Source organism: Anser cygnoides, chromosome 1 (genome assembly GCF_040182565.1).
Source record: "Anser cygnoides isolate HZ-2024a breed goose chromosome 1, Taihu_goose_T2T_genome, whole genome shotgun sequence".
Lineage (NCBI taxonomy): Eukaryota > Metazoa > Chordata > Aves > Anseriformes > Anatidae > Anser > Anser cygnoides.
In genome coordinates, this window is record NC_089873.1 from 58,686,612 (window position 1) to 58,704,523 (window position 17,912).

The 17,912-nt window shown below is 41.2% G+C and overlaps 1 protein-coding gene across 4 annotated transcripts; it reads right to left on the reverse strand.

Moving 5' to 3' along the window:
- Nucleotides 1-500: 500 nt before the first annotated feature.
- TCP11L2 (t-complex 11 like 2) lies at nt 501-16,971 on the reverse strand. Of its 4 annotated transcripts, none has more exons than XM_048057707.2 (12): nt 16,653-16,970; nt 14,191-14,321; nt 13,442-13,481; nt 12,153-12,322; nt 10,712-10,844; nt 9,637-9,757; nt 8,716-8,936; nt 8,030-8,166; nt 6,843-7,030; nt 5,277-5,458; nt 3,667-3,839; nt 501-3,087 (listed from the first exon to the last, which is right to left on the reverse strand). In XM_048057707.2, exons 4-12 carry the CDS (start codon nt 12,286-12,288, stop codon nt 2,843-2,845), a joined length of 1,536 nt encoding a protein of 511 aa, XP_047913664.1. In that variant the 5' UTR covers nt 12,289-12,322; nt 13,442-13,481; nt 14,191-14,321; nt 16,653-16,970; the 3' UTR covers nt 501-2,842. The 4 variants fall into 4 exon arrangements, with proteins under 4 accessions (XP_047913664.1, XP_047913671.1, XP_047913680.1 ...); XM_048057714.2 differs by lacking the exon at nt 16,653-16,970 and adding an exon at nt 16,020-16,038; XM_048057723.2 differs by lacking the exon at nt 13,442-13,481 and having other exon boundaries at nt 16,653-16,971.
- Between the last annotated feature and the right edge of the window lie 941 nt (nt 16,972-17,912).

The following is a 17,912-nucleotide window of genomic DNA, read 5'->3' on the forward strand; positions in this document are numbered from 1 at the left end:
TTCTGTGATAATGCTAGGAAAAGCAACAGTATGGATTCATCAGCCACCTTTAATGAAAACATTATCGATGGATTTTTATTCGTCCATGTCTTTGGCAAGCCAAATAATTTTTTGGTAATATCAGCTATTAGGTAAAGTGTTCCACAGCTAATCTACATACTATTGTAAAAAAAAAAAATCACCCCCACCCAGTACATGTATTTTGAACTGAGCACCTTTCTTAGATGCTCCTTCTGACAAGGACAGCAAACACCTCTTTGTCTTTATTGCCACTCACGCCTCTGATTATGCATTTATACCCTACCTCATCTTCCAGACTGAAGACTCTTAACTATTTAGGTATTCCCAACAGCATAGCTATGATTAAATACAGATAGAGGATATAGATTAACTTTGTCCAAGAGCCAGGTTTAATGGAACAACTGGTTAGTTATTTGCACAACTAGATTAAAACTAGTGATGCAATTGAAAAGTTACAGAAAAAGAGACAAGCCACAACGTATTAGTGCAGTCCTTTATCTTCCACATTTAAAATAATCCATTACATTTAAGAAACAACTCGCATAAATGACTTTTCAGGACAATGGTATCACAAACAATGCATACAAAACTTCAAATATTTGCATTTCAACGAAGTAAGCTGCTACAGAATGGCATCTTGTTTCACAAGGACAACTTCAGAGTGGAGGCAAGTGCATTTCAGCCACAGTAGCATAAACAGCATGCACAACATGACATTAAACAGATGCAATGTCCATGTTTGAAACATTAAATAAAAATTAAGATACATTGAACAAGCACTTGAAACATAGGCCATGCTATAAAATGCCCCAAAATTAAACAATGCATGTAATGTATTATGATAGAATGTTCATAGTCACGTTAGACATGTTCTTCCAATGTTCCTAAGATGCTGTTTTGGTTGAAGCTCAAAGTAGTTTCTTCCAAAGATGTTATTTCTAAAGATGTAGTAAATCACTAAGACTTAATCTTCCGTAATTGCTTTGGAAAACCATTCTCCTCCTACTGATTTTGAATTGCATTTCAAATTTTCATATAAATTTGAACAAACCTGTTTTACCTAGTGGCACAATTATTATGTTCTAAGAGTTCCTTTCTCAGGTTTTTCAGGCTTCAAGAAAAAGGTCCCTTCAAAATACATACTCTGTTTCATTTTGTGCGATGTTTTTACAAGGGATAGAACAGAAGTGCACTAGAGCAATTTATTTTCTAACAAGGCATTTTGAAGAAAGTTTTTCATATCATGTGCCTGTGGCCAAGGTCCTTGGACACTGAGGAACAACTGACTAGAAGTCATTTCCCATACTAAAAAAAGTACACAATTCTGTAAAAATGGACTACAAAACCACAGTGCTGGTAATGCCCTTTTTTAGACCTTTATGATAGACATGATATACATTACTAAATGTCTATACACAATTTGTGTGGCACATTAAACTTCCATGGGCAAGTTTTGTATCAATAAAAATAGACATATAAAATGTTAAAAACAAGCTATTTATCTTGTACCACATGATTTTATATATATGACATTTTAAAAGGACCATTATATAATATATTAAATGATCATTTTCAAGTACATTATGATTCAATTTCATAGACAAGAACGTGTCTATACTAAGTATTCCAGCAGTATCTATTACCAATAATCTGAAATATGCAAAATAAAATTTGTAAACTTAGAAGTTTACCTCTATATCTCTCAATTTTAAACTTACTCAATTTCTGTATGCAAGATTCTTGTCTTAAATGGGAACAAAGTATCAGAGTATAATCTGCACAAACTTTGGCACAAAAGCCAAAAGTACTTCTCACACAGACCCAGTGAGAATGAATCTAATGATATTTTCAAGAATGACTAGTAAAATTTGGGTTTCTGCTTTGCAGACACAAGAATATCCAAAATACATTTTGAAAAACTTAGGCCCTCAACCAATAGAATACAGAAAGCAGAAAGTGAAATCGTTCTGCTGTACTCTAAGATCACTCTCAATGTTAAGTGCTTTTGAGAATAAAGGTCAGAATGCCCTAAGTTAAAAATACTTAATACCCATTAAGATCAAAGATCAGTATGTACACATATTAGAGGTTAGACTTAATATCTGTATGACCTCTGCTAGATAAATATTATATACAGACATTTGCTTCCCTACCCCAACCCCATGGCCAACATGATGCTTAAGTGTTTTATCTTTAAACTCACCATTACAGTTGACAAGTATTGAATGTTCTTAGTTAAAAACAGTGAATGCTTCTTCTGTAACTGCTATTCTCAAAAACAGCTTATAATACTGGCATTCCTTAATGTAACATAGGCTAAGTTCTAGTTCCAGTAATTGCAGGAGTACCAGAAGTTGGCCTAATATGAACCTTTTTTCCTTCAAAGTCTTCTCAGAAAGATAATAGTTTTATTAGATGTTGCTCTAAAAAAATACAATGTAAGCATAGTACATTTTATCTACAGTTTTGTCATCTCATAACTGCATTGCTATATGTAAATATATTTTTAAAAAACATTACGGTTTAATGGTGGAAAAAAAGTATTTTGCCAGCTCTTTCCCACTGCAAATCGTAATAAATGCTTGCCTTGAAAGGTAGTATTTCACTATTACAAGTGGCACAATCCATTAAACAGACTTAGTCTAAAATATATATATGTAGTTGAAATTAATTTCTTTCCAGTGGATTTCAGAAGCTATCTGCATTTTATAAGATGTTTCATTAACAGTCACTGGAGTGGTCTCTTCAAGCTGGGAGTCAGATCACCTTGTCTCTATTATGAAAACTGAAGGTAAAAGAAAGAGGTACAGAAATAGATTTTTCAATTGGTAGGTGCTTCTGTTCCTGTTTTCCCTATTGGTGCCTCAGGAAAAAGTAGTTTCCTAAGTATGTTTGCATAGAACGGTCCATACACTTGTTTATTAAAGTTTACAATGCTTGCATACTGAGATCCAACAAATTCCATTTCTGTCTGAATCACAGAAAGGCCTCCTGGCACAGCAGGCATACACTTCTGGAAACTTGGAAGAGCAAGCAAGCTTTTCATGAATAACTGGATCCGTTTATCTGAAACATAATATAAAGTATGCTCAGAACAAATGTAAATGCAAGATGAAACCATACTCACTTCACAAGCACCCTGCACCTCAGCACAAGAAGAAATCCAACAATATAGATAATTATGCTCTCCCTTTCCCAAACCTATCTTGCAGAGTGAAACACGAAGTTTTTGACAGCTGACCCCTGCAAGGCAGACAGAGCATAAATCTGTTCCACAAGTTAGTGAGTCCACTTCCTTTTAGTGGAAAAAGGAAAACACACGGGGTTTAAACCCAAACTGACAGAAGAGAGATGAGTATCACACACATTTTCTATGTTCTCCTCCAGAATTCTAGTATCTCTAAAGCTTGTTTGCAAGGACATTTAAAATTTCTAGCTACAGCTAACCATGCTCTGCAGCATACCAAGAGCACAGCTCCCCAGTAAACAGTATTTCTTTACTCTTTTGACACAGTATTTTACTGCAGTAAACAAGTGCTTTTTAAGCATAATTAGACATCTGGCTGAGATTGCAGGAGGTAAGTTTTAAACTTAGCAGCTTATACAGACAGACATACAGTAAGATAATTATGTATTCTTACTAACCGATCAAGGAACAGACAGGATTATTCTCTTCAACAATACTAGCAATTTGACCCATTAAATTATTCTGCGTTTCTGCATTGAGAGTAGGAAGACCTCTTTCAGAGAGAGACCCATTCACTTTGCTGCAAATCTGGACACCAATAGCATTCAGAGCTTCCTTCAAATCAAAAGTTCTGGAAGAAAGAAAGAGAAAAGCATTAACTTCTATGGTTTCTGTCGCAGTTTCAGGTGAACTCACTCATCTCCTTTTGCTTTTGTTTTCAGCCTGCTCTCCCCAGTGAGAGAATATAAAGTTATTTGTTCTTGCAGATGTGTACTTCTACAGATACATGAGAAATCTCCATCTGTAAGATAAGGATACTAATTGGGATTCAAATGGGAAAATTCATTTTAAGCATACAGCAGTGACACCAATTCACTTTGACCTCATGCTTACATATTCTCCAGGGCCAAATTCATAGCATTTCATGAGAAAAAAAGTAAAATAAGTTATTCTAAAACACTGAGACACCATGAGACTTGCTTGTAGTGCAAGTTGCAGCAGTATTAGCAGCAGCCAAATAACTTGAACTACCTAGAGTAAGTTTGAAGCTTTGAAGCAACTGGCAAAAATGACTTGGTGAATGTACTGCCACAGCCTCTCAGGTATTAGAATAAGTCCAGTCGGACTGGATCAACAAAGATCATTGAGCTTAACTGGATGACCACTTCAGGACTAACCAGAAGTTAGAGCATATTAAAGGCCTTACCTAAACACTTCTTGAATACTGACAGGCATAGGTAATCAACCACCTCTCGTTACAATGTATGACCACCCTCACAGGAAAGAAATTTTTCCTATTATCTAGTCTAAACCTCCCTTGATGCAGCTTTGTGCCATTCTTATTCATTCTGTCATTGGTTACCAGGGAGAAAAGATCAACATTTCCCTTCCTTGGGAGTGGTAGAGCAGTGAGATCACCTCTCAGCCTCCTTTTCTCCAGACCAGCCAACCCAGGTGTCCTCAGCTTCTCCTTGTAGGACATGCCTTCCAGCCCCTTTACCAGCCTTGTTGCCCTTCTCTGGATGCCTTCAAGTACCTTAACCTCCTTTTTATATTGTAGAGCCCAGAACTGCACACAATATCCAAGGTGAAGCTGCACCAACACTAAATATAGTGGAAGAGAATCACCACCTATGCCTGGCTGGCTATACTGTGTTTAATGCATTGTAAAATGCACCCTTTTGGTTGCAAAGGCACGCTGCTGGCTCACGTTGAGCCTGCTGTTGATCAGCACCCCAGATCCCTTTCTGCAGGGCTGCTCACTAGCCACTCGGCTCTCAGCACGTACTTGTGGCTTGTGTTATCAAGACCATACAAGTGAACTTTAGGGCTAGGCTCCAAAGTCTGCAAGTTATACCATCAAGACTAAGATTTCATTAAAAAAACTTTGAAAACATGTGTCACACATAGTGGACTTCCATTGTATAGGACTTCAGATAGCACTAATTTTCATCTGTATCTATTATCAACAAGCAGCAGCTATGAAATTTGAACTGTTTCCAAGAGTTTTCAGATCCACTTGGTATTTCCTGTTAAAAAATGTGAGGAGTGATAAACAAGGCCTTACTTCTTGCTCATGCCTTCAAGAAGAGGAACGGAGACCCTTTTCAGTTGGTCAGCAAAATCCGGCACATCTACAATTGCTGCACCCACCATATTGTTTGTTATGAGGCAAACACAAGCTATTATTTTTAATTGATTCAGCTTTTCTCTCAACTCCTGAAGACGAACTTCATCTGTTATTAGAGTCTAGAAGCAAAACAGTAATATCAGTTTAGGAATATGGAGGAAAGAGACAGGATTTAGTCACGAAGCATGAACATTTTCAATTAACAAATACACAAAGTCAGAATAGACAGCAGCCGAAGCATTCTGAATATGAACTACTGCACAAAGTGGCATTATGAGTACCAGAAGTCAGTCTGTGGTAGGGAAGAAAAGTAATGCCTCCAGTTCAGAGGACACTGAAGAAACTGCTTTTTATTTCTCTTCATTGCTGACAGCAATTTGTGGCCAACAGTTCAGCCCACAATGTCAGATGCTTGGAGAATCCAGGGGACATGGAAGTGATCAGGGTTACAGACAAAACAGTCTTCTGGATTCAGCTGTCTTTTGAAAAATACGATAATTTGCAACTGATGGGTAGTGATGAACAACATGACAAGCCAGTTTAACCATCAGAGCAATTTCTGCAAGTCACCTATAACCTGCTACAGACAAAAAGCCAGCTAATCATACCAAAAATGTAATTCCCACAGCAAGATCTGGTTTTGTGTATTTTTTTTTTTTTAAGGTTAGAAAGAGGTCATTCTATCAAATCCCCCCCACTGAGAAGCAGGGAATTAACACTCAGCTGTTTGTCACAGTATGAAATTACTACCAACCTAGATCCAGAGGATATCTGCACGTAGCTCTTATTCAAAATTGTTGAAAGGAAGGTAAAAGAAAGGTAGTGTCCCTTTCTTCCACTGAAAGGGCACGCTAAGAGCATCCCCACATAGCTTGCAAGTTCTCTGCCAAGCCACTAACTATAGCTAAAATGCCCACTGCAGTTGATAATTTTAACCCTGACTGAGGGCCAATTTCAAGCTGGCTTTATTTAAAGCGGCAGAGGTCAGTAATCAGGAGCAGGAGGAAAAACTTACTGATTCTTGAAGCAGTAGTTTTTATGCATTGAGAAAGGGTGAGTATCTACTGTAGAGAGCATGACATTTTTAAATGATTCTGCCTGAGCGTAAAAATGATTCACAGCTTGATCCCACCAGTCCCTGTTTCTGCTGTTAGGAAAACCAAGATGCCACAGACAGTTCTCTCAAAAAGAAAGCAAGCCAAGTGCTGTCAGTACAAGGCCCAGCCTTTGGCCATGGCTAAGAGTACTCCTAGGGCAGAGCTGGTGAGCTATGACTAGATAAAGAGAAAAGAAAAAGCACCCTGAACTTTTCTAGTTGATGACTTGCCTATCTCATAGTTCAGAAAGTGAGACTAGCATATACTCTCCAATTTCCTAATTTACTATTCAGAAGATTAAGAACTGCAAGAGAATATTCATTTATTGTCATTAATATCAGGATTATTATGCTGCACCAATATTTTCTTATAGCTAGAACTCTGATGACGCTGAAACGCTTCTTACCTCTGGAATTGTTTTGTGGTAATCCCATTGTAACAGTTTCAAGTAGCCATTGTTTAGCACCAGTGTAGGACTAATATTTGATTTAGAACTATGATCAGCACCAGAGGATGATGAAGATTCATCAGAAATGGATGACAGTTCATCTTCTATTGATTCCTTTATCCATTCTGTTGTGAGATCCAGAGCACCTATGCATTGCAAATCAGATTTATTGCATGCTTCCATCAGAATATGCAGTAGCTTAAAGAAGAGTTATATACATAAGATTAAAGTATTTCTAAATACTGAACATAGTGGATGCTAAGCCTTCACAGAAGTCAGTCTCTCCTTCACTTTTCACTGACCATCCACTGATCACCTTCATATTCTAGCTAGTTTGCATGAACTCAACAATAAATTGTTAGATTTCAACAAAGATTTTCTAGGAGAAAAAAAAATTAAGTCCAAGACCCCAAACCACTTTTTCCTCTTTCAGGGAGGCTACTTATTTGTTGGGGCACAGGACTGGAAAGAAGAGGTGAAAAAGTATATTAACAATGAATGAAAGCTTTTAAAGAGTTCTTTGACAGGCTGCATATATAAACACTGCAGACTGTAGCAGTAGCTCAGGGTTCCCATTTTAGAAACCTCTGCTTCAGATGTCAGTAAGCTTACTTTTTCTTTTCCTTTCAAAATGTTCTCCTAAAGACTGCTTAGCAGTATTATACAAGATCTGTAGTAGTGGATCAAGTTGACCTAAAGAAACTTCTCAGAGCCTGTTTATGAAAAAAATATTGATCCCATCCCTTCCAGCTTTCAGGCACATTGTTTTTCCTTGTTTACCTCAGACTATCAGATTTTCTGGCTACAAAAGAGAAAGTCTCACCTTTCAATATGTAGGGCTTCTGCCTCCAGACAGTAAAGAGCCACTGTTGTTTTTTTTTTTTTAGATACCAATCAATTAGACAAGTACCAATTTGTCAGAAAACACCCCAGGTAACAGATGAAAATGCTTAAAAACAGACTAAGCAATAAACCATTGGTAGCTTGCTTGTCAAAGAATTTTTTGTATTACTTTCTTCTTTTCCAAAGAAGAAATTGGAATTTTCCTCTAATTAACTGTAATTGAGAGATTTTATAGCATGTCTTTAAATAGTTTTTTTCTTCAAAAAAGGAAAGGTTTAAATAAAAACCAGCATGATACCTACTTGGTGTTTCTTCAAGAATTTCCTGGAATTTTGTTCTTTCATAGTCCACCAAGTTACGCTGAAGGTATGGTCTAAGGCACTGAATTGTATAATTAGCCATATCCATTTTCATCAGGTCCAGAACATGGAATATTTGTCTGAAGAGAGAAAGTTTAAACAAAGGTAATTAGAATAGACTATTGATTTTAAGCAGTATGTGCATTAGCACCGTAAGCCCAGTTCTGGGAGAAGGAGCCTCCTTCATTGGTATCACAGTGTAGCAGACAACATTACTTATTTACCCAGATACCCAAAGGATGCAATAAGCAGTTCAAGGAGGAACAGTAAGAATATGCCCTTTTAATTTTGTAAGGATGAACAAGACCAAACCAGCTGTCTCAGAAATGCATGTTATTGTAAGAGTGCTTTTTTGTTGTTGTTCAGTGACATAACTATTCAGAGTTGGTAGTTTTAATCTAGGCATTTTACACATTAAGATAGACATAATATTCCAGTCACAGCATGCCATAGCACCACTCCCCCACCTGTAATGCTTCTGCTGTACAATTTTACTTTGAAAACTGGTATTATGCAAATTGCCACCACTGAAGACTAAGACTTTTTCCCCCCTTCTTCCACTGCCCAGTATGCTCTATCAGGCTAGAGACTTCCCCCCCCCCCCCCCATAAAAACACCTAAATACCAACCTCAGCAATTCTACGATGTTGTCAGTTGCTTTTAACTGTTTTATATCGTTGTCTCTTATTGGAGCACATAACTTTCCCATAGTATTGATGATATAGTTAGCTAGCCCATGAATATCAACAGCGTTGTGTTCTGCCTGCTGTCTTATAAGATCCGTATCTAGAACTTCACAAATTTGATTTTGAATCCTGTTTGCTCCAGGAGTCAGGAAGGAAAGAAGAATCTAAAGTAGGGGGGAAAAAAAATGAAAAGCTTATCAATAAAAATCAAAACACTTAACATGTTAAAGTAATATTAGTGTCAAGTGTATTTAACTGACTGTAACAAGATATATTAAGGCTGGACATCATCTAAAGTAGCAGGAAAAAGACGTATTAAAAAGATCACAGTACAGTTCTGCAAAAACACTTGAAGTCTGTTGACGTGCTTTCTGGTTCACGATGAGACTTTCAAAAATCTTAAGTTAGTAAATGCTTGCTCTACAGGACAGCCTCCCCATTTTTGGAATACTTAGTATTGTGGGAGGAGTGAAGATTTGTACGTTCTTTCTTGCAACAATCACGAGGGAATCTATTTGGGCAGGTACAATCACATTTATACTCCTGGTCATGCACTGAACTCAGAATGTAGCCAAACAAGCTAGTAGAGGTGCAAAGCTTTGAGAAAAGAGCTGACTTGCAGCTAACCACCCTACAATGAAAACTGATTGGATGTACCACTATGTGTGTAGCCATATTCACTGTTAATACAAATATATTTTAGACACCTGTTGCTACTGTAGTTCTGAGTAATCAGTTTCATCTTAGAAGTAGGAACTCAAAGGTGTTGGCTTTTTTTGTAAGTTAACAGACCCTTCAGTGAAATAAGAGGCTCTCAGACCTAAGCTGCAAAAAACAATATTGGAGGGGGAGAAAAAAAGTTACCTCTTTTATTTCCTCAAAGAGCTTGATAGCATGTTCGTATTCCGGAGGATCTTCATTCAGTTCCGATTCCAAATGATCCCAAAATGCCTTATGTACAATTCGTTTCACTGTGCCTACTAAGCTGTGGAATAAGTCAATTACAGACAGAGAAAGAGACTACTAAACAGCTTTCACCCTTGGTCAAAGTGCTTTAGGTTAGCCTAATGACTTTTTGGGAAACCACTCATTGACAGTCATCACACGACCTGCAACACTATCTTTCTTGTGCTGTGGATCATCAGCTAAAACATGATTTACATTAAGAAGTCTCTCCTAAAACACCACTTTAGTAAATGGTGCTAGCAATTCAGATTTAGACATACCTTCCCTTTTTCCTTAAACATGTACTGATTCACTAACCTTGTGTGTTAGGTGCAAAGTTTTAAAAACTCTTCTTTCATACAGCCAATTGTCACTTAAGGGATTTGTACAATTAAAAACCTGTTTGTCTTCTACATGTATTTTTTCCAGAGGAAAGATGAGGTTTGTTTTTTTAAGTCAAAAAGGTCTACAATCAAGAACATTTTAAATACATACATTGGGGTACTTCTCATGTCTTCTGAATCTCCAGAACTTTTGCATCTCTTCTAGTATTAGAGATAAGCTTATGATGAGCTTCAACTTATCACCATAGGACCAAGATGCTACTATAGGTTACATAGAAGCCCATCATTTCATCTTTTCCACAGGACTTGGAACTACACAGAAAAGAACGATGCTCTTCATCTTCACTATGGCAATTGATATGGCATTAGCCTTTTACTTTCCCCTTGATATTTAAAGACAGAGCATCATATTCTCCAAGACGGCATATCAACTCAGCTGGACTACAAAGTTTGTTCTGAGCAAGATAGCTGACTCCTAGAGTTGTTATAAAAATCCATAGCCATTCAGAAATGCAGTGGGTTTCTGTTGCCTTTTTTTTTGGGGGGGAAGTGTGTGGTTATTTTGGTTTTTTTTTTTTCCTTTAAATGCTCCTTCATTTCTCCACTCTTCTCAACCCCAGTTTTATCTTTTGCAAAATTCATGTTCTTACCTGTTCTGTGGAAGGTCTTCATGTTTTATGCAAAAATTTGCATTTACAGCAATTTCATGAGCTAATGTCAAGTCTGTCAGATTTCTTGCAGCTGCCATCAGTTCATCAAATGTAACCATCTTGGGAGGACTTGCTGATGGAACAAATGTTCAAGTCAAAACACTATAGTAGATGAGTGCAATTGAAAGCTTTATTAAAATTCAGCAGCCTTGCATGAAAGTAACAAGGCAAGAAATATTGTTCCTTGATAACCGGACTCTAGTACTTTAGAAGAAACAAGCTAGGATTACCAGACCTTTATATCTTCTTAAAACACTAACTTAGGAAACTCCCAGCTTATCGGGGGTGTGTGCACACGGGTGGGTAATACCACGTAAACCTCATAACATTTTGAAAAGCAGTTTCATATTTTCACATCTTAACTGAGGTGGCTTTTTTCATTTAAAAAAAGTGATCTTATACTCCACAGATTTTCTGTAGACCGTTCTATAAAACTCAGAGCAAAAGCACAGGCAGTAACAGATACCAGATTTCCATTATAATCCTGAGCACATAACAGCTACGTCATGCTTTTATTGCCTGTAAAGAAGGTTCTGAAGATACTGACTTAAGAACCTCTCACTTATGTACCATAGCAGATTCATCATAAGTTATACTCCCTTTCCACAAATGTGTATCAAGAATGACAAACTTTAAAGTGTACTTGAAAGCAGGAGTAAGTTTCTAAAACCCAAGCTTCTGAACTCCCAAATTCTCCCATTTAATTTCTGTGATTGTCCTTCTGTCATTACCAGTCTTCAGAAGCTTAAAGAACCAGCTACCAATTGCAGCTCCACTAACATTTTAATATAAGATTTCACTTATACAGGTGCTAAATGAGTTGTGTGTATGATCTGAGAATGCTTACAGATATGAGCATTAAGCACATTTTAACCAGAGTTTTATTTATCAATGCTCATTCAGAATACCTTCCCTTGCGTAAACATGTTTTCTGTTTGATTCTGGCATTTAATCAAAGAATAAGAACTATAGTATTAACTTCCTGTACCTTTGTGTAACCTGTAAGTTAGTTTTATAATAGATTTAATTTTTAACTGTAGGGACCAAACAGAAGAAACCCACTCTTTGCACATGAAGTCATACATAGCTGGTTGAGTGGGAGACTGCTACCATCGTTAACATTAGCATAAGGCTAGGATGTCCATGGTGGCTCACTCTCCTTAAGCTTTCTGAAGGGAAGCAGCACACAGGAAGCCCCCACAGGTACAACTATTAGTGGTATTCCACTTAAAGAGATGCACTGCTTCATAGGCAAGAGAAAGCCATTACTTTCTCTTAACACTCTTAAACACCCGCAGGTTCTACCTGCTACGTGAAAGAAATAGGATAGGTTAGCCTTCTGTGTCTCTGCATAGCCCAGGTAAGGTTGAAATATGCTTACAAGCTGGGGAACTGGGTTTGCTTGAAGAATCACTGGTAAAGCTCTGTCTTGAATACTCAGAGTCACTCGAAGAAGCTGTGCTTTCAGAGAGGCGTGAAGAATCTGAATCACTGTTCTGGTCATCGCTGAGAGGCATCGTGATTCACTTTAGCTGATACAGTAAACAAGACCTGAAAGACAAACACACAGTTCACAAAAGCAGCACTTCCTATGCTTTTTGATTCTCAAAGTTGGGTACTGACCATTATACTGTGAACAAGGAAGAAGTAGTCACCTTTCCGAAAAAGTGTTACAAAAAGGATCTGGCTTGACACGTGCAGAATCATGCAGTTATTAATGACACCTCTACTTTCTGCTGTTTCCTACCTTACCGACTCTAACATAACCATTCTGTAAACTGGTTAGATTTAAAACATAAAGGACCACCTACAGTAAACCCAAAGCTGCTTGCTGTCAGAATGTTGGAAGTTCTCGGTCTTTAAATGTAAAGGCATTTCATTTCTCATGGTGTTACATCATCCCACCACGTGACTTCACCATCAAGTAATTTTTAGCAATTAGCTTCTTTCCACAAACAGACTGCATTGAGAGTACAAACTCTGAAGCAAACAAAGAGCTCTCTAAGGAAGAGCAGGCAAATAATTCAGAATATTAAGTTTCTGGCAGGGCATCTCAGGAAGCCTGACATGCTGCTTTAGGTGGCTCTTTGCTCACTATCAGACTGACAATGGCATAGACTCAAATACTCCTCCAAGGGAGAAAGTGTTTTAATTCAAACAGCAACTCTGAGCCTCTAACACTACATTCAGCATATGTGACAACATCATGAGAACTATCATGCTTCATTGTGCTTCTGTCTACATCAGGAAACTGCCTCCCAGGCAGATAATCCACAACTACAGAGAATTTGGACAGCTGCATAGTTCAATGGAGATGATTAATAGTTCTAACAGGAAGCAAGAAATACGTTAATGATCATATTAAAATGAGAAACTGGAAGTCAAGTCATAACTACTCCCAAAGGAATTTGGCCCAGATTCCAAAAGTAGCTGTCCCTCTTTGGTTACGACCACAAAGTATTCTGTAGCAAGTATTCTGTAGACTTCATTAAGAGACACAGCCAGTAATGCTTCTATCAGCAAGTTTAAGATGTTTCACTTCCGAAAGTCAATGTACTGTAGGGTTGAGAGGTGGACAAAAGGGGATGAGGATGAAGACTTCTTTATGTTGGCTCCCAGGAACAGCGTAGCATGTTTGATTTCTTGAGTACCAGCTCATGGTGGACATACCTTTAGAACTTGTTGAGTTATTCCACTGATGAATACTTCCCTGTTAATTGAGATGATTAACAGTTAAGTGTTTGTTTCCTCCTCCTCTTCCCCCCCCCCCCCCCCCCCAGGAGGAAAGAAGATGCATTCGAATGCCTTTTTGCTATAATGTTAGGCTGGTTCTGTCAAAAGACTTGTATCAGCAAGAACAGCTGACAGCTTATCAACTTACTGGAGAAGCCAGTAAGAGACTTTTAATCACTGTATAGGAGGTCGTAGGTTCTAGACTTACAGCTTTAGCTGTGATACTTATTATAACTTTTATTAGAAGTGAAAAAAATCAATGTTCTAACAAAATTGAAAACAAACAGATATTTGAAGCAGTATTGTCTAGACAAGACAGCAAGTTGCAAGAAAACCTGGAAAACCAAAAGGCTCTGAGATTTTTGACTTGGAAATCGTATTTGTCTAAAGTTACAATTACAAATGACTCATGTTCATGTTATGCAAGAATCAAGCTATTTCTTCTAGTAAAATCTGTGTTACAGATCTCAAAGCTAAAGCTGACTAGAAACTACTTGTGATGAGTAACCTAAATGTAGGAACACTGCAGGTTCCTGATATGGAACTGCTTACTTATAGTAACCCTACAGAGCCTGCAAAACATACCTTAAACCCCCAACTGTTGCTTCTGGATCAACACCAGAACACACTGTTTCCAGGCTTTAATCATGTAAAAAGCCTCTTTATGCATACATTAAATAACTAACCTTCCAAAGGTTAATGTTGCATGTGGTCCATTGGAAAAAGTGATTAGCGTTGTTAGACGTGTACTGGCCCAAAAGGTCTTGTAAATCCCTCGCCTAGTAAGAGCGCTTCAAGATGTGTCTACCGCTCAGGTCTAGGTATTAAGAGAACATGGAAGAGATCAAACAGCGATTAAAGAAAAATTCTCTCACAATTTATACATCATTTTAAGAACTTTCACTTCTCCTTATGATAATTCTAACAACAAATATTCACATCAGCAATATTCAGATTTGCAGAGTACTCCTTACAGAAGTACTAAACCAGCCATGGAAGCAAGTCAGCATTGCCATTTTCTATCACAGTCTCATGCTCAAGACTAAGCAGTTAAGGTGGAAATTAAAATCCTGTATACATTAAGTCTTCATATGGCACTTCTAGCAAAGTACCTTTCGGCAACAAGTCCTTGCATCTCCAAAGCTATTTATTACCTATTTCGATGTACTGAGACCATATCTGCTCCTACAATAGGTGCACATATACAGATAGCAGACATGCCAGTAGAGACCTTCAGAAGATTTTCTTTAATTAAGTTCTAACAATGCAACATCAGATGGCACACTGAATGAACACCACAACCTTTGCCATGCTAAGTATATTTCCTAGTAGCGTGCCACAAATGGAATGGTGAAGGAAGAAAACGGGTGTATTCTGCAAGTTCAGAACATTATTGCTAAATTCTAAGTTTAAGAGAGAGAAGGTAGAAAGTACATTAAAGTAAACGCAGGTGAATACATAAGTCTGGATGCGCCATCTACAGTTTAACTATGCTGCACAACAGCTAAAAAGGATAAAGGAAAGAACATTCATTGAGAACATCAAAGAAGTAACAAATCAAAAAGGGCTCTTCTAATTAGTTACAACAATAGAGGACTGAGTTACTTAGTCCTTTCTTTATAGCATACACCGAAAGAGCTCTGCCTTATGCTTTGGTAGATAGTTCAGAGCTTCTCAGAAGTTACTGAGGGCCAAGTTCACATGTAACTTTAAGTGTAGATTAATGTAATTCTCGAGTAAAAATATTTCAGAAAGCCCTTTAGCCTTCCAGGACTTCTTTGTAACTCACTACCTTGAATAAACATTACCAACTTCTTATTTCTAAGTTGCTTATTAAGTATTACATATTGGGCTGTTGTTTTAATACAGCGCTTAACATCCTGTTCTATTATCGGGTTGGCCTGTGGTTACAACCTGCTTTATTCCTCCTGCACTAAAAACAACTAAAGCTTACTTCGATACTAGGTTTGATACACTGGCACTAGACTTCATTACATGGCATGCTTTCAAACTTTGATCAGTCCCATTTTGCAGTTTTTCAAAGATAACCTCTACACGTGAGACCAAGCTAAAATACCTTCTACATGTACAAAGCATTAGTCCCTTTACTTTTTTTTCTCCACAAACAAGTTTCTAGTTAGTTTAACAAACTGTTGTGGATTCTGCTGCTGTTTGGACAGCCGTGGATTACTCCGCGTAGGAAACACGCTCTGAATAATACTGCAGTTGTCTAAAATTGTCTTGCATTTATCTGGTCACCGCTTTGCCCAACCCGACCACTTTGGGTGTGACCACGACGACAAAATTAGATTTGGAGAACACACTTCCTTTATTCCTGAAGGTATTATTTCGAAGCACCTGGAAGAGTGAGCGAGTTTTTTTTTTTTTCCTTCAGATAAGATCTTCTAGGAAAGTTTTTCCACAGCCCTGCTTTGTTCACAGAGACCTCCATCCCCGTTCCACCACCACAAAGGCCCCCATTCTGCCCGTGCCGCTGGCCTCCTGCCCTCCCCACCTGCAGGCTGCCACCGGCCGGGCTCAGGTTTCCCCCTGACCCGCTCCAGCTCGGTCGCGGCACCCGGCCCGCGGTCCCGGGGGCAGAGGAGGGCCCGTGCTGCGAGCCCCCGCACCCCCCGGCTGGTGACAGCTCCCAGCGGCGGCTCCTCTCCTTCACCTTCCTCCCACCGAGCCGAGGGCCCGGGACCGTCCCGGCTGCCGGCGGGGAGCCCCGCAGGAGCCCTCCTCCCCCGGCCGGCTCCTCCTCCTCTTCCTCGGCCGTCCCCGAGCAGCTCGCAGCGGCTTGGCACCGGCCGAGCAAAACAAACAGCGTTTCCAAGGCCGGGCCGCGGGGGGAGGAAGGAGGGAGGAGGGGAAGGGGGGACGAGCTCTGCCTGCCCCGCCGAGGCGAGCCCGGCCGCCGGGCACCCCGGGGGGGGACCCGGGGAGGGGAGCCCCGGCTCCGCGCTGCCGGCGAAGCCCCGGGGCTGCCCGGGCAGGGCAGAGCAGTGCGGGACAGCCCGGAGCGGAGCCCGGAGCGGAGCCCCCCGCCCCCCAGCCTGCCCCCCGCACCGCAGAGCGGCTGGCCCGGGCAGCTCGGAGCCGCGCTGGCCCCGCGGTCCCGGTGCCGGTCCCGGTGCCCCTCACTCACCGCGCCCCGCAGCTCGGCCTCCTCCAGCGCCGCGCTCGCCGGGGTTTTAAACGCCCCCCCCCGCCCTTATGTACCCGGCCCGGGCTGTGAGTGCCTTCCCCGGGCGCGACCATCTCGGGCGGGGCCGTGTAACGCCGTCCTGCCCGCCAGCCGCTAGGAGCCCTGGCGATTTAGCTCCGTCCTTCCCTTCCCGCATAAAAACGGAGCCGGTCCCCGCGCTGTGCCCCGACCCGAGCGGCAGGCGAGGAGCAGCAGGGGGTGACGAGGGAGAGCTCTTTCGGGGCTCCCCCCCCCCAGCGCAGAATGGGCGCTGCCGGCGGGGAAGGGCCGCCCGGTGTTTACGGAAGAGCCGCCTCGGTCCGCGCTCACCCTGCCCCTCCCCGGCGCGGGGCGGGGGCACGGCGCTGAGCCCCGCCTCTCGGGGCCGCTCCGGCCCCACAGGGGAGGGGGGACGGGCGGGGAGCGGGGGTTACCCCCTGCCGTCAGGGGAAGGGCAGCGCCTCAGGGCAGTATTGCCCCGTCTCTGTTCATTTTACTACCCTGGAAGCTTTAACGAGCTTTCCCTGCCCTCCCGACCGTGGGGGTGAGGCCCCCCGCCATCTTGTCCCCCCCCTTCTCCTGCCCCCCCCCCCCCCCGCCATCTTACCTCGGGGCAGCTGCGCTGGGGTCCGCGGGGCGTTCAGTCACCCATTGCTCACGGCCGTGGCATTGCGAGGCCTGGTTAGCAGCCGCTGAGGAACGCAGCACGAAGCACGAAAGCGCTGTCATTATAAATGCCTCGCTGATTAACGCACTGACCTCAGGCACCCCGCAGGCTCACGCACCCCCAGGTGATGACCCTGTCAGGGTCATCGCCGAGTCCTGTCACAGGGGCTCTGTGCTGCCAGCGCCTCGCCTACCGGGAAACATGGAGGGCGAAACGCTGGCAGTCATTTCTGGGGCAGGTACTCATGAAATCAAGCCCTGCTCGTCGTGAAGACACAGAGCTCACCCTCCTGCAGACACTTAGGTCATCATTAGCACGCGTGACAAGAACTGTGTGGGATAGATACAGTCTTCACGTAGACCAAAGCCCGCTGTAGGTCCTATTAATTCACCCTCTGCTATAAAAGCAAGGTTATATGTGGGGAATGCAGGTTGTCCACGCGAGTGCCAAGGGTCCTGCTCCAGCAGGAGCGCTTGCTCGCAGAGATGCAGAGCACCTGTCAGCCCTGCTGCTTTGCCTCGAGTTCAGCCGTCAGAGACATTAAATGGGATTAA

Bases quoted from the DNA above. Each gene is read 5' to 3' on its own strand.
- TCP11L2 (XM_048057733.2), bottom strand. From the start codon at position 12,288: ATGCCTCTCAGCGATGACCAGAACAGTGATTCAGATTCTTCACGCCTC. The intron at 8,937-9,636 runs GTAACTTTTTTT...CCCCTACTTTAG, and splicing joins TCTTTGAGGAAATAAAAGAG to ATTCTTCTTTCCTTCCTGAC. The intron at 7,031-8,029 runs GTAGGTATCATG...TGCAATGCATAG, and splicing joins AATTCTTGAAGAAACACCAA to GTGCTCTGGATCTCACAACA.